We start from the raw sequence: 17541 nt of genomic DNA, 5'->3' as shown, positions 1-17541 counted from the left end.
TTTCTATATAGAGAATCATGTCATCTGCAAATAGTGACAGTTTGACTTCTTCATTTCTTATTTGGATGCCTTTTATATCTTTCTCTTGCCTGATTGCACTCGCTAGGACCTCCAATGTTATATTAAATAAGAGTAGTGTTAGTGGACAGCCTTGTCTTGTTCCTGATCTTAGAGGAAAGGTTTTTAGTTTTTCATCATTAAGTATAATGTTGGCTGAGGATTTGTTGTATATGGCCTTTATTATGTTAAGGCACGTTCCTTCTATACCGATTTTGTTAAGTGTTTTGATATTAAATGGATGCTGTATCTTGTCAAAGGCTTTTTCCGCATCTTTTGATATGATCATATGATTCTTACTTTTTAATTTGTTTATGTAATGTATCACATTAATCGATTTGCATATGTTAAATCATCCCTGTGCCCCTGGGATGAAGCCCACTTGATCGTGGTGTATAATCTTTTTAAAATGTTGCTGTATTCGGTTTGCTAGTATCTTATTTAGGATTTTTGCATCTGTGTTCATGAGAGATATTTTTGTGTTATCTTTACCAGGTTTTGATATCAGGGTAATATTGGCCTCATAAAATGAGTTAGGAAGTAATGCCTCCTCTTTGATTTTTTGGAAGAGTTTGAGGAGAATGGTTGGTATTAAATCTTCTTTGAATGTTTGGTAGAATTCACTGATGAAGCCATCTGGTCTTGGACTTTTACTTTTAGTAGGTTTTTGATGATTGTTTCAATTTCCATACTACTCATTGGTCTATTTAGATTTTCCAATTCTTCTTGATTCAGTCTAGGAAGGTGTATTTTTCTAAGTACTGGTCCATTTCTTCTAGGTTATTAAATTTGGCATTATATACTTTTTCATAGTATTCTTGTATGATCCTTTGTATTTCTGCAGTGTCTGTCGTAATTTCCCCTCTTTCATCCCTGATTTTGTTTATTTGTGTCCTTTATTTTCTTTAGTGAGTCTGGCCAGGGGTTTGTCAATTTTATTAACCTTCTCAAAGAACCAGCTCCTTGTTGTATTTATTTTTTCTATTGTTTTGTTTTGTTTTGTTTTGTTTTCAATTTCATTTATTTCTGCTCTAATTTTGACAATTTCTTTCCTTTTGCTGGCTTAAGGCCTCATTTGTTCTTTCTTTTCTAGTTTTTTAAGATGAAGTTAGGTTGTTTATTTGGGCTTGTTCTTGTTATTGAAGATAGGCTTGTAATGATATAAACTCCTCTTATGACCACTTTTGCCATGTCTGAAAAGTTTTGATATGTTGTACTATCATTATCATTCATTTCTATGTATCTCTTGATGTCTCTTTTTATTTCTTCTCTAACTCAGTTATTCTTCAATAGCATGTTGTTTGATCTCCATGTATTTGTGGTTCTTCCTGATTTCTTTTTGCAACTGATCTCTAGTTTCAAAGCATTATGATCAGAGAATATGGTTGGTATGATTTCAGCCCTCTTACATTTGTTGAGGCTATTTCTGTGTCCCAGTATGTGGTCGATTCTTGAGAATGTTCCATGTGCACTAGAGAAGAATGTATAAGCAGCTCTTTTGGGATGGAAGGCTCTGTAAATGTCAACTATGTCCAGTTGTTCTAATGTATCATTTAAGGACGTTATTTCTTTATTGATTTTCTGTTTGGATGATCTGTCCATATCTGACAGTGGGGTATTTAGGTTCCTTACTACAATAGTGTTTTGGTTTGTTTCTTCCTTTAGTTCTGTTTGTAATTGCTTTACATATTTTGGGGATCTCTGAATGGGAGCATAGATATTAATAACTGTTATGTCTTCTTGGAGCATGTTTCCCTTTATCATTCTGAAGTGTCCCTCAGTATCTTTCTTTACCTTTTTTATTTTGAAGTCTATTTCATCTGATATTAGTACAGCTAGTCCCACTTTTCTCTGAATGCCATTTGCTTGAAATATCATTTTCCACCCTTTCACTTTGAGTCTATATTTGTTTTTGGAGCTGCCATGTGTCTCCTGGAGGCAGCTTATGGTTGGGTTTTGCTTTTTGATCCATTCTGCAACTCTGTGCCTTTTTATTGGTGAGTTTAGTCCATTTACATTTAAGGTGATTATTGAAATATGAGGTCTTCTTATAGCCATTTTATTCTTTTGTTTTCTGGTAGCTTGGTATTTCCATTTCTTCCTTGTCCTTGTGTTTCTTTTTTCTTCATTTTGGTTGGCTTCTGTGGGTTTTCCCTCTGGTTCTTCTTGTTCTATGTTATATACTTCAGTTTTGAATCTTCGGTGTGTGGTTACTATTACGAATATGTAAAGGATAGTTATGTGTGTATGTGTGTATATATGTATATACATAGTCGTCTATTTTCTTCTGCGTGTGATTATCTCCATTCCCCTTTGCGAATTTGGATCTTTGAATCCTCCCCTTTTCAGTCATTGTTATATCAGTTTGTCCCTATGTATGCTGAATGTTCATCCCTATCCTGCTATAGCAATTCTCTTCTTAATGTTTAAGCTTATAATGCCCTGTTCTTAGTAAAGATTGCACTCCTCTGCTTATATTAGCCTGATAGTCACCTTACTTGATTATGTACACCTAATTATGGGGTTTGTTTTTGTTTTTGTTTTTGTCATTTTATTTAAGATGAACTGACCACTTTAGTATTTCCTGTAGTGCAGGCCTCGTAGTGGAGAATTCCCTCAATTTTTGTATGTCTGGAAAGGTGTTAATTTCTCCTTCATATCTAAAGGAGAGCTTAGCTGGATACATTGTTCTAGGCTAGTAGTTCCTTTCACTTAATAGTTTGAACATTTCATTCCACTCCTTTCTGGCTTGTAAGATTTGTGTTGAGAAGTCCAACAATAATCTAATGGGTTTTCCTTTATAAGTTACCATCTGCTTATCCCTGGCTGCCCTGAGAATTCTGTCTTTGTCGCTGACTTTTGATAATTTTAATACAATGTGTCTTGGTGAAGGCCTACTTAGGTTGAGGTAATTGGATGTTCTGTTAACTTCTTGAATCCCAAACTCCAGTTCATTCCTAGATTTGGCAAATTCTTATCAACTATTTGTCTGAAAATGCTTTCTAGTCCCTGCTCCTTTTCCTCACCTTCTATTATGCCCCTTATTTTTATGTTTCCTCTCCTGATAGTATCAGCTAGTTCTTGTATTTCTCTTTCATTATTTTTCATTCTTCGGTTTCTCTCTTCTTCCTTCAGATTTATTTCTAGATTTCTGTCTTCGATATCACTGATCCTTTCCTCCATTTGGTCGACTCTGTTTCTCCAGCTTGCTATTTCATTTTTCAGCTCTTACAGTGTGCTTTTAATCTCCAAAAAAAAAATCTATTTTGTACTTTTCGAGGGTTTCAATATCCTTGCTAAAGAACTCATTCTGCTCATCTAGTTGTATTTTCAATTCCTGAAATTGTTGATATGTCTCGTTTTGGAACTCACTGAGTTTTTTCAAAAGTGCCATCCTGAATTCTATGTCATTTAACTTGCATATTTCTATGTTTGTAAGCTTATTTTCTGGAGATTTTTCTCTTTCTTTCTGAGATGCCTTGTCACCTTGGTTGTTCATGGTGTTTAATGAACTATTTCTCTGTCTGAGCATTAATGGAAGTATATTCTGCTTTTTTTACAGAAAGACAATTTGTTATATAAAGGTCTCTCTTTAGCCTGTTCCAAAGGAGGCACTTTTCTTTTGGTTTCCAGTAAGTGGCGTCTAAACCTCTTGGATCCTTTCTTTATATAAAGCTTTAATAATCCCTGTTTTTCTTCTTATAAATGTTTAATCACACTCACTACTCTCAGTCTCAGTCCCTGTCAGTGTTAACGACAGTTTCGGTAGCGTTTGCTCAGATTCTCCTGGGGCTCCATGCTGTTCAGTCTCAGAGGATCTGGGGGGAGGGGCCCTTTGTGTTGGGGGTTAGACGCTGCAGCTCACCCTTGATATTGCAACTGCAGCTGGTAAAAATCAACTGTTGTTTCTCTGCCATCCTGCTTCTCTGCTTTCTGCCCTGATGACTGAGCCCTGCTGCAGGTCGCGTGGAGCTCACAGCACTCCCAGGTAGGGCTGTTCAGGAAACTCGCCGCACCTTCTCCCCGCTCCCCCCACCTCTCTCCTCCTACAGGGAGCTCAGGCAGCTGCGAGGGGCAGCTTCTTTATTTCTCCCAGTCCACCACCCAACACCCAAGGTTCTGACCTGTGGTAGCTCTTTGCGCAGATCCCATGCTCAGACATGCTGGTGTGCAGTTTGGGTGTTTTTTGTTGAGTTTTAGATGTTCAGCTTATTGTAGTTTCAAGGGGAGAGATCTGGGGATGTTTCTCACTCGGCCATGTTTCTCCAAACTCCTTTGGTACTATTTTTAAAACCAGTAACAAGACCTAGACTTACATTTGGAAAGGAGCAGGAATAGCACAACTTGATATGGTCCTTCACATCTTCCTTCTTGGCCTGCACCTCCAGGAAGCCTTCTAGATGATCTTCTTGGGGGTGCTCTGGGCCTCTACTGCAGCTTCATCAGATGGAGCCAGCCTCCCTCCAACACACACGCATCTCTGCACTGGACAGTAGGGAGGGCAGAGTGTGGAGGTTAACAAGGTGCAAGGCTGGTTGCAGGTGGTGGCACATCAGGCATACTTCCTGAAGGACGGAAGGGATTGGCTTCTCGGAGGTCTTGGAAGAACCCTCCGTGGAAGGAGCATCTTGGCTTCATTTCTCTCTCTGAAATGATGGACTGGCTCATTGGTTCTGAAACTATGCACCCGGGGAATACTGTCCCCTGCTAACATCAAATGATGGCTGTCTTTTCTCAATTCAGAGAAAAATAAAGCCCATCAAATTTTCTCCACCATACGTTTACATCTATTCTGTTTCTTCTTATCTTTGTTGCTGCTTCAGCTTTTGTAGCATCCCAAAAATAACAAACAAGAAACAAGCAAATATTAACATAAAAACTGCCCCCTGTACTTAACTCATGGGCATGCTTGGTGATGCCTTTACGTGCATGTGATATAGGCTTGTTTTCCCCTCATTTGGAAAATGAGATCAACCGTAGTATTTTGTTACAGTGTCCTAGAAAGTCTGTACCTCCCAGGCTCCCAGGCACTCTGCCCCGCAACAGCTTTTGAAAACAACCAGATGCAGGTAATCTCTCAGGTCAGCTCTGAGAGTCCAGCAAACCATTTCAAGCTATTCAGAAGCACCAAAAATGTTAACACACTTTGAAAGGGGACTTACAGTATAAATGGCAAGTTTATAATTCAAGAGAATGAATTCAACAGAATAAAAGCAACCAAGCTGTTGGGAAGCACTCACAAGTGAGATGTACAGGTTTGAAAGCCTGTCTGTGTCCCCGTCAGGGATTGTGTGCCCCACTCCCTGTGTGAGAACGGGCAGGTGGGCATGAGTCTGGCAAAAGTGGCTGTGTGGGCACTTTTTTCCCTACTTGTGGCAGATTTTATTCCTGGAAAAGAGGCCCAAAGTGAAATGATATGGAGGGATTTGATTTTATTATGGTGATAGCCCAATAATAGCAGATTATATTACTGATCAAAAATTGTTGTCTACCTTTGTAAAGAAATAGCCTCGAACGTGGTACTTCAGTTACTCTGAATGCTGAACTTCAGGATCTCTTTGTCTGAGATTTAGATTGATTTAATAGGATAACATAATAACCAATGTATAAAATTGTATTATTTAATGTGATATGGTATCCCAACAGTTTTTACGAAGTCTTCGAAGCCTCCCTTATTTAACCACATAAAAGGTTAAGATAAAGAAATTATGTTAGTATAGTTAGGGCAGTCAGAAAAGCTACTTCGGAGAGATTTTTCAGAGGCATTCCAGAAGAAACGTTTTGAAATATTGGGGCTGTTTCCTTGTTTCAGCGTGATCCAGGATTGTCTTTTCTGCTGCCTTCTTGGTGCTTCCTGAAGTAGCATAGACATTTGGGATCAAGGGGCTGCTTGTCTCACTGCCTGCATCCTGCATCCTACTTCCTGGGCCTCACTGGCAACTTGGTATTGCACCCCGCCATTAAAAAATGCAAGTTCCAAAGCATATTCCTGACAGTTTTCCTTCCTTTAGGCTTTCCCACATGTTTTCGCACAAGAAGCCTCGGGGCTGAGGCTAGAATTCTGGGCAGTCACATTCTCTCATGACTGTGCAAGTCTCTCCACATCCACCACATGTCCCAAACCTGCCTAATAATAATAAATTTCAGTTGTCATTTCTTCCTTGTTTCAGCTGTTTTAAAAAGCTGAATTTGCTGGAGGCTTAAAAAGTAGTGTGACTGGTTTTTGTTTTGTTATATTTTTTAAGATGATAGACGATACGTTTAAAAGATTATGTGATATATGTGTCATAAAGCATAATTACATAATAGACACTCATGACCTTACCTCTCTGTTCCAGAGGGTGGCTTACCCACTCGCCCCCACCCCCAGAGGTAACCACTTTTCTGAAGTTTGTATCTACCATTCTCTTTCTGTTTAAAACAGTTTACTCTCGCGTCTATGTACACTTAAACCATATAGAGTTTAGTTTTACCTGTTAAAGAGACAAACAGGATTTATTTCGCCAATTGAGGTTGTTCTTGTAAAGAAGCCTTTTGGGGAGGTGACCCTCGCAGGCGCACAGGCTGCAATTGCTCAAAACTGTCTGGAGGCTCCTTGTTTGAAATTTCCTACAGATAGTTTATCAGCTCCTCAAGAATTAGTGCTATTGCTTTACAGCATATTGGTCCGATTTAATTCTTTTACCTATCACCCCTCTATTTTCCCCCATTCACTTATTTAAGAATTATTTAATGAGTGCCTTCTATGACTGAGCCAGGCCTTGGGCTAGAGGTCAGTGGTGAACCAAGGAGAGCGCCTGTTCCCACTGAGCTTATCTCCATCCCTCCTCTCCTTTCTTCCTTGTTATTTGAGCAATAACTATAGGCCACAGGCTAGAGGGATCCAGGACTGAGTGGGAGTCAATGAACCAAGGTGCCATGGGAAAGTGTGGCCTGGGAGCCTGAGGGAAGACTTAAGGAGGGACTTCAGGAAGAGGCAGCCTTCTTGGGCCCTGTCTTGGGCCCTTTGCAGCCTCACCTGGATGTCCCTGACTCTGATTTTCTTTGTTAGGCCCGCTCCACCAACGTACTCATCCCACCTATTTATGTCGTTACCTCCACACCTGCCAAGGAGCCCTGCCCTATGGTGCAGAACGGGACTCTACCATGAACCAGGAAATCAGCCCTGTAAAACCCGAAGTCTCTCAACTAAGACTTGATTTTTTTTTTTTTATGCTAGAGGAACTTAAAAGTCACATAGGTCATTAAACATTAAATTGATGACAGATACAATTGCCTGTGTAGTATAAATAAAAATCCTCAGAAATATATTTTTATTTATACATAATTTATAAAAATAATGAATATGAATTACATATTATATGTGATATAATATATATAATTCATTTGTTCTCAACCAGCCTCCACATGACCCATTCACCAGAATAACTGGCATTCTGCAATCACTCTATGAAATAGAATGACTAATGCTAAAACTCCAAGCCCTCATAGCGCTAATGTAATCTCCATGTGCCTGGGCACATCTGCTCTTCCCAGTCGAGTTGCATGATTCCCAAGACTCAATTAGGTTTATTTCCAAACCTGCTTATGCCAGTTGTACTTGTTATTAAGTTTAAACCTTAATTAAATGTTCTCACACACTGATGAAATATAAATCTAAAAAGAAAATTGTTTCAGAGAAAACCAAATTGAATGCTTTTGAAAGACTCAGTAAAGCATTTTTAAAATGCTTTTGAATTAAGTGTGACAAGGCGATTGTAAAAGAATGAAGGAAAAGAACACATTAAATCTAGAAGAAATCTACTCTTGGATTGTGACTTTAACTTCTTGTTCTACTTTAAAGAACTAAAATTGGAAATTCTACATGGTATTAATGGTTTTTATTTTTAAAAAAGGAACTCTAATCAGACAATACTTAAAAAAAAGACCTTGGTCTTTCCTCAAAAAATTAGTGAATACACAGACATTTATTTATGTTTTAATTCTAAACAAAATTATGCACGTATATGAGAGATTAGTATTTCACAATCCTCATCTTCAAATACCAATCCCCTATTGGTCCCAAGCATGTTTGAAAAAGAAAGCTTCTGTTGTAGTTTTACTTATGCACTTACCAGCACTGTTGTACTCAAGAGGGGTTTAATACAGTCAGCTTCCCTAAAAGATCTCAGATGTGAAGGCACTTGCTAAGGTTTGTTTTTTTATTTTGTTTGGTTTTGCTTTCATTTACCAAACGTTTATTGAGAGCCATGAGAAAAGACTCCGTCTTTAAAAAAATGGTTTGAAAAGAGAGAAAAGGCAGTGTCAGACAGCTGGATGGATGAGGGGGTCATGACCTCCCAGCGCTCTGCCCTTTCTGGCCTGAGTCATACTTCCATGCCGACCTTTTCTCTAACTGTCTCAGGAGCCCATGGAAGTAGGCCCCTGCTGCCAGGCGCTTCCTGAGAGGCAGGAGAGCAGGGATGCTAACAGGAAAGTGGGCCTGTTGTTCTCAACCTTTGGGCCAGACAAGGATGAAGACAGCCTTGGATAACTTGGGTCCAGATGAGAAAAGGACTCTTGACCAGGCTCAAATACTTTTTGATCCTAGTTGGGCGGGGTCTTTAGAATTGTCAGGAGAATAGTATCACTAAATAGGGAGACATTTCAAATCCTATTGTAGCCATGCCCCTCCAACTTATCCAGTTATACAAATGACATTCTTTACATTTGACCTGCTTAAGTGTGTGTTTGTGCGCATGTGCGTGTATGTGTGTTGGAAGGCCTTAGAGGAGAACTACTTTAGCTCCAATCCAGATGAAGGCCTTAGACATGGCAGCCTCCTGATTTTATTCTTTAATATCAAAGGAATAGATATTAGGAACCAGATTCCTTTGAAAAGGTTCCCCAAGTACCAGACAGAGCCAAGCCTGCCCCGCAAGAGAACCAAACAGAAGAGAAGCATTAGGCAGGTTACAGTAAGGAACATGGCTTCATTTCAGCCACCCCTGGAGGATCGGGAAGCTGTTCAGCCGTCTCTCCATTTTAACTTTGTTGTTGCTGGAAGCATGTTCCCTGCAGTGTACAAAACCATGGAAACCACTGTTCTCACTCTGCTAAAGTAAAGGGACTTCAGTAAATGGAGACCGGTGAGAGGGGAACGAAGGGAGGGTAGGCATGGACACAGGAGCCTTACTTTGTTGCTCTGAGAAGTAACTGGACCCCTACCCAAGAGATTACCAAGCCCTCCAAAGAAAGAAATTGCAGGGGCATGAGTCATCCTCCATTTTAGAACAGAGGAATGCCCTAGGGGATTGGGGCTTCTCCCTTATCAAGAAGTAGGCAACTGAAGCACACAGATCTCCCTTGGCCGAAGGCTAGGATCAGCTTCTGGTTTATTATCTATTTAACTAAATGGATTAAATGAGAATTGACTGGAATCATACACTTAAGAGTTCTCTTACAAAACATTGTTATCTTATAAACTGGCTTAATTTAACAGGCTGTCAGAGGCTTATTAGAAGTAACTGAACACAGCTCCTTATGGAGCGGATACCCAGGGAGAGTGTGCAGCCAGGCCTAGGGGACGGGCACACCTTGTGTGGCCAAAAAGATGGGCCTGGGGTTTAGCTGCAACTCACACTGTTATTGTCTACCCCCAGGGACAGGTCCAGGTCTTCCCAAGAGGAAAGACACTTGCCACTCACACCTTTTAAAAAGCATTTCTCAATATTGAGGGTAAATTAAGTGTTTTATTGATCTTTTACGTATGTGGTCTTAGCACATATGAAAGAAAGCAGTTGGTTATCAGGACTAACTAGAATTAGACAGCAAAGGTTTGAATCTTAGCTTTATTACTTACTAATTGAGTGACTTCGTGTTACTTAACTTTTCTATAGCTCAGTTTCCCCATCTACAAAATGAAAATGATAATAGTACCTACCTTATGGGTTTCTGTGGAGATTAAATATAAGTTTATAATATGTATAAACTTCTTAGAATAGTGCCTGACATCAGTTAGTGTTCACTGATTATAGCTATCACTATTATCACAGAAAAGAATTAATCCCATTTCATAGCTTTTATGCCCACATCTCCTCTTAGCTGTTAATTGCAGCTTGAATTTGGAATGAGCTGCATTCACAGAGGAGATTCTGAATAGTGGGAGACAATGTACATAAAGAAGCTCAGTCCTGTGATCAGAGGGGCATTTTGAACATTGAGTTCACCAGGGATAGTGATGTGGTCTTGCACAAGTCATTTATGTTCTTTGATGCACATCTCTAAAGTGTGTTTGCGCGCGCGCGCGCGTGGGGGGGGTGTGTGTGTATGTGACTTTCATTACAGGTTTTGGGTAAATGAATGTAAATCCTGCTTTTGGTGAAAATAGATAAAATTATGAAAATGCTTAGAGACTGATAAAAATGAGCCCCCTTTGGCCCGATGTCCTGGAAATAGGTATATGGTAGAACCCTTGCTTGGAGAGACCCGACATGCTAGAAAGTGTTGATGGTTTGGATGGAAGTTGCCCTTGTGCAGTTGATTTAAATAATGGAGATAATTATTTTTCAGGAAAGTTTTACTGAATTTGCAAATTTCGAACATTTTATTCTTCTTCCAACAATTTCTTTGACAGTCTTATTTTTCTATTAGGTTTCTATTAGGTTTAATTTACCAGTAATCTATAAACATTTCTGTCAAATAACCTGTAGTAAATGTCACCTAACTCTTTGTAATTACACAGCCTTTACTTAATTCCAGTATCTAATCCACAATTTCCATGTATAGATGATTCTATTCCAGTATAGATGATTCCAGTATAGATGATTCTATTCCACTTGAACTAATGGATAAACATTATATTCCTCACCTTCCAAAAAAATTAATATAGACCATATGAAAATGGAATTTTTCTGTTCTGTAAAAATTAATTACTTTAAATAAAAAAATTTTAACCCATTAGCTGAATTATGTTTTAGGGGAATTGAAACACTATGCATGGTACTAGAACTAATAATGTTTTCTTATTCTTTGCACAACTTTTTTTATTTGAAAGAGTAATACATATGTATATTATTACATAAAATTGATATAATGTCCCATATCTTAAATGGCTCAACCCAAGAGGTTAAGGAAGGAAGCCAGGTGGATGAGTGAGGAGGCATAACTGTCCCAGGTCTCTTCTAGTTGATCGTTGACTAAAGCACATGCTGATATATCTCAATTAGAGCTACAATGCCAAGAGCAAGCATGGTGTAATATCAATAGATGCTGTCTATCTGTAGATCTCACTTTTCTTGACTATGAACCTCTTTGAGAACCAGGAAGAAGTTATTAACTCGCTCCGCAGAAAATGACATATTTCTTTTCTTTCTACGAAGCTTGGCATAGAACTCTGGGGCGTTCACATGAACTCCCTGAATTCCTTCCATCGACTGCCCCCACCCCCACTGCAGTTCACTGAACATGCGGAGGCTTCCTTTCACTGGACTTGACCACACTTTGATTTTTTTAATGGCAATGTGTCAGTCATTTCTGGAAACCAAGAGAAAAAGACTGTTCAAGATTTTTACAACAAAACAAATGTATCTATTGGTCTTTGTCCCTAATTCCAATCTTAAAACTCTTAAAACTCTTGGAATCTCTGGAGTGATGAGAGTGTCATGTATGCTAATGGGATGACTGATGAATGGGGCCCCTAGATAGCTTCAGGTTGTGGGGGCTGTCTGGTCACCAGAAAAATCAAGGCATGTTTAGAGAGTTGGAACTTTCAACCCCACTCCCAACTTCCAAGGGAGAGGAGAAGGGCCGGAAGTTGTTAATCACCAATGATCAATAATTTGATCAATCATGCCTCTGTAATGAAACCTCCAGTTTGACATCTAAACAATAGGGTTCTAAGAGCTTCTGGGTTGATGAACACATCGAGGTACTGGGAAGGTGGAGCAGCTGAAGAGGGTGTGGAAGCTACATGCTCCTTCCTTGCTCTATGCCTCCCTTCTATTTGACTATTTCTGAACTGTAACCTTTGTAATAAACCCATAACAATAAGAAAAGTGCCCTCCTGGGTACTGCGGGCTGTTCTAGCAAATTATTGGAACTGAGGAAGGGGTCATGGGAACCATCAATTGATAGCTGGTTGGCCAGAAGTGCAGGTGGCCCCTGGGAGTTGGAACCAGTGTCTGCAGTGAGGACAGTCTGTGGGACTGAGCCCTTGAACTGTGGAGTCTGTGCTAACTCTGCATAGTTAGTGTCAGAATTGAATTGTAGGGCACTCAGTTGGTGTCTGGAGAGTTAGAGAATCAAATCACGTAGGGGAAGAAACACACACATTTGGTGTCAGAAATGTTGTGAGTGAAAACAGTTCAGAATTTTGCCCACCCTTGAAGAGTTATTATATACAGTGTTCCATAGTAATTAAGAGTAGAAGCTCAGCTACTTACATCCATCTCACAGCATCTGCTACAGTTGGGTTCCTTCGGACATTCCTATGTACTTTGCAAGCACTCCATTTTAGTTTAAGCTTGTTTGGAGCTACCTCTACTCCCTAAAAATAATTTCTCTCTTTATCAAAATCAACAAGTGTCTCTTCATTTCTTACTCACTTGGATAGCTACACTCAAGAAGATAGATAATAAGCATTGTTGAGGATGTGGAGAAATCAGAACTATCTTACACTACTGGTGGGAATATAAAATGGTGCAGACACTTTGGAAAACAGTCTGGCAATTCCTCAAAAGGTTAAACACAGTTTCCATATGACTCAGCAATTCTATACTGGGTATATACCTAAGAGAAATGAAAATGTATGTTCACACAAAAAATTTGTACTTGTAAAACTAGTAGCATTCATAATAGTCAAATGTGGAAACAACCCAAATGTCTATCACTTGATGAATAAATATGTAAAATGTAGCATATCCTTACAATGAATATTAGTCAGCAATAAAAAGAAACGAAATCTTAATACCTGCTACAATTTGGAAAACATTATGCTAAATGAAAGAAGCCAGTCACAAAAGATCACATATTCCATGATTCCACATTTATGAAAAGTCCAGAATAGGTAAATCCACAGAGTCAGAAAGCAGATTAGTGGTTGCCAGGGACTCGGGGGAGGGGAAAATAGGCAGGGACAGTTAACACGTATGGGGAGTTTCCTGTTGGGGTGAAAAAAATATTCTAAAATTGATTGTGTTGATAATGTTTATACAACTATACAACTATGTGAATATAATCAAAGCTATTGAGTTGTACATGTTAAATGAGTTAATTGTATTGTATGTAAATTATATCTCAATAAAACTGTTCCAAAAAAAGAATACAGGCTCTGGGTCCAGGCTGCCTGTGTTCCAGTTGCTGTGGAAGCTCTGGGGTCCTGAGATAAGGATTTGGGTGCAAGGTCTATATTTGGAAAGATATTCCAGGAAGCACAGTCAGGAATTAGGGAAGTGAGACAGGGAAGAAAGGAAAGCCAATAAAGGGGGCCTTAATGAGTGAGTTATTGTTGTGGGCAACTAGGGCTCAGTCCTGCTGGGACCCCTCAGAAAAGCCGTGAAGACCACAGTTTGGAATTGTTCTCTTAAGGGATGAGAAAGCTAGTTTATTCCTACAAGTGCTGACTCCCCAGGCTGCTCCACAGAAAGGCCAAACACGCCCTGACAACTGGAGAAAGCCCTCGGGAAGAGAGACACAGAGACAGAGAGACGGAGAAACAGAGATAGAAAGACATCCAGGTACTTGAGGTAGGAAGTAGTCAGAGTACAGAAGAACTGTTTCCCAAACCTACCAGTGATGTCCAGAGTGACACAGCAGACACGGCAGAGCATTGACAGTGTCTGCTAATGGGAGTGTTACTTGGTCTCTGCATTCGGGTTCCCTCATCCTTAAAATGAGGAAAACAATAGCTCTTATCTCATAAGGGTGATGCGAAGATTAATGAGTATTATGTATGCAGTATTTAAGAGAATCAAAAATGTTTGTCTTAAATCTTTCTCTATTTCTTTAACTTCTGATTTACCCACAATTATTTCTGTTCTGAATGAGCTTCTAACAAGATAGATACTAAATCACTTATTATAAGTTTCTGCAAGAAATAGAATCATTGCTGAGAATGGTCTTCTTGTTAGGCCCCCTTTGTGTTTTATCAACTTTAAATGGCTGTAGCCATTTAAATGTATACCATTTAAATGTATAAAGTATACCGTATATTTTGTTAACACATCAGGCAGGTGCCCATCCCAGCAAGTTCTATCACTGAAGCAAACTCTATATTGTTCTCATTCTTGCTGTTCTATTTTATGGAAACTGTTGGTGAGATTCAAGCAAGAGAGGTTCATCCCAGAACTCTCTCGTATTTTCCTTTGTGGCTCCTCATACCCTCCCAAAGCTGCATTCTGAGTCAGCAGATCCTGGGGAGCTTTCCTTCTGTGAAACTTCTGCAGTCTAGGGATTGAAGCCGGTGGCTGCAATCCCAGGCAATTCTGGGTTCTGCTTCTGTTAAAGGCATTTATACCCAACATGTTTCATTGCTCATAGATGATTGAAACAGTTCACTTGGTGAACTGCCAGGGCAAAATAGCATTTAAAAAAACAAAAGAAAACTGTGTTACATCGAAACCAGGTTGTCATTATTAAAACTTAACTTAAAGATTTGTTCACCCAAAGAAATATCTCTGGATTATTTCAGGCTGTGACTCTTCAATTAACCTGACGTTTCACAAATCCAAAATTGCCGTGGATGAACTCTTTACTTTGCTTCGGGATATTGCTGGAGCTCGGAATCTCATGAAACAGTTTAAATCTGTCTATGTTCCTGGAAATCATACTCACCAGGCAAGTACATACGTTTTAAAGTAACTGTCTAATCTGTGTTGTAATTTTAGGATTCAGAAACTACAAGGAAAGTTTCTATTTTAACCTCTCTAAAATGAGAGATTTGTTCTAGATAAACTCCAAGTTCCCTTCCAGTTCAGAGTTCTAGGTTCTCTTGTAAGAGCCTCTCGATTCATTTGTATCTCAGACTTGCTGTAATTAGATGGGCGCTGGATTGGGTCAGCCACCACTTTATAACTGTGGCGCTGTCACAGACTTAATCTACAACCTTAGGCAAGTTCCTTCACTTCTTTGGGCCCCAGTTACTACAGGCGATAGGTAAGGGATTAGCCTTAGATGATTCCCAAGTTTCTGGATCTAAGCAGTCGATAAACATTTTAATCAATTAGAATAATAAAACTACCTAATAATATTATGGCAATGAAAAAAATGTTTGTGATAGCAAATCATTTCTTAATTAAAATTCCCCCACTGCTTTCTGAGGAGATTATTAGACTAGTGAGTAGGAAAGTGATATGAGAATCCATAATTAAAGAAGTAATTGCTTTGTAAAAACTCAGTGGAGGAGGAGTTATAGAAGACCCAAAGGGAAACTTAAAGAATGAGGAAAGACTGAAGCCATCAGGGCTAGACAGTCTCTGTTGGATGAGGAAGGAGACAGAACGCAAGTTCCTAGTAGCCAAAATGAGCTTTTAAGGAAGACCAGATGTTTCTGACAGAAAAGACCATTAAGTTTTGCTGTGGGATGTGTGAGGGAATCTTCTCCTCCAGCTCCCCATGAAATCTTCAGTGAAATCCAGTTTATTTGCTAAGGCTTTTGGAGAGTTGAATGTTTTGTTAGTAGGGACTATGTTAGTGAGGCATTCAACTTCAGGGTGCTGCCTCTTTAAGGTGATTGGTGGTAATGATTGGTGGTGCTGATGGGCATCTGAAATCGCCCACCAAGTTACAAAAGAGCTTAGAAACTGGCACTCAACTTAGAAACATAAATTCTCATCCTTTATTCAATGATCTAAGAACACCACTACCACGAAATACAGATAAAATCACTCAAATAATTATATGTAGTTTTGCCATTAAAAAATTAGCAATCTAAAATACTGTGGTATGGACTCATTCTATACGACATAATAGAATTGATGATATATGATGAAATTTAGACCAAAGAATGTCAAGAAGAAAGTGACTGCTATAGTTGGCAAAGGGAAAATAAACCACTAAATTAATGAGGTCTCTGCAGTATTATGATCACCACAGTGACTGATTTGGCCAACTTCACATAAATATGTATTAGCTATAAATCATGGTTATGATAAGGACAATGGTAAGTTTCCTGGACTTTATCTCCCTGCTGCCAATACTCTCATTTCTCTAGACCTCAGAACCCTGTCTTATAGCCATGGCTTTGGAAAAATGAGCTTTCTCCTTGCTTCATGGAGAAATGTTGATGAGTGGGAAGTAGGGGTTAGAGGGAGGACACTGTGTATGTGTATCTTGAGGGTATTAAATAAATAATGATACAGACACATACTGAAATGCTGTGCAACCATTAAAATGAATGAGATAGATCTAAATGTTCTGAGCAAGGACTTTGAATCCTTGTCTCAGACTCTGCTTCTTGGAGAACTCAAACTAAACCAGAGGTTCATGATCTATTAGGTGAAAAAAAAATACATGTTGTAGATCATTCTATAATGCATTATTCTATTTTGGTTTAATAATAATAATAATGAGTATATGGATATGTATATTTAATCAGTCTTTAAATTTTGGGGGAAAATTTATAATGGTTACCTTATGGGCAACAGGAAGGGTTAGATGGACAAGAAGAAACTCTGACTTCTTGCTCTGTACTTATATATATAAAGAAAGAGTTTTGGATGGGATTATGGGTAAATTTTACCTTTTGGGTTTTTCAATATTTTTTATTTGAAAAATATTTTAAAAACTTTAAATCACAGATTTAAGTCCTGTAAGGACAGGGATTTTGATCTGGTTGGGTCACTGCCATATCTTCAGTGCCTGGAGTGTTATCTTGTGCATAATTGATGCTTAATGAATATTCATTGGGTGAATCTTGAATGCAATACATATATCTTTATCATATATTGGACGATTTGTTGGGACACAGAGTGCGTGTAATTAGAAAAGGACAAATGTCTAGACTAGAATCAGAGTCCAGCCATGTGTAGTTTTGAAGATGGGTCTTGGCTGGGCAACTTTCTGTCCATATCTTCCAATTTGGTCCTCAGCCCTATAACTCCAGGAAAATTTTGTGTTTTCTATTCAGCCCTGTGCTGTTTCTATGCAGATTCTAGTTAGGATGTCCTGGGCTCCCTGGGACACCTGGGAAAGCACTAGACCTGGTCTGGCCCTGGGTTCCTGTTCCAGCTCTTTCCAGTGCTGTGGATCTGGGCTCCCCCTCTGGATCTAGGGATCTAGATCCTTCTCTATAAAGGAGCTAATGATAGTAGCTTTCTCATACAGAGAGATGCTTTAATGATTAGGTGAGTTAATACATATAAATCTCTCAGGGAAGGAGCTGATACATAGATGGCACTATGGAAGCATTTTCTACAAAAGTAGTAGTAAAGGACAAAATAGACCTTCTCTTTGTCCTCTTTTGTAGCATTTTGTCCTTTCCTTTGCTTGGAGAGGGGCTACATAGAA

The 17541-nt window shown here is 39.0% G+C and overlaps 1 protein-coding gene across 1 annotated transcript in view; it reads left to right on the top strand.

The window, feature by feature from the left end:
* Window positions 1-17541, top strand: part of SCFD2 (sec1 family domain containing 2) — a 352474-nt gene that overhangs the window by 300376 nt on the left and 34557 nt on the right. The window contains exon 6 of the mRNA XM_015597487.2: window positions 14726-14871. Coding sequence (XP_015452973.1) covers window positions 14726-14871 — 146 coding nt within the window. The remainder of the gene's footprint in view (window positions 1-14725; window positions 14872-17541) is intronic.

The sequence above is a fragment of the Pteropus alecto genome, unplaced genomic scaffold, assembly GCF_000325575.1.
Source record: "Pteropus alecto unplaced genomic scaffold, ASM32557v1 scaffold57, whole genome shotgun sequence".
Taxonomy (NCBI): Eukaryota; Metazoa; Chordata; class Mammalia; order Chiroptera; family Pteropodidae; genus Pteropus; species Pteropus alecto.
This window is presented reverse-complemented; position numbering and strand designations above follow the sequence as displayed.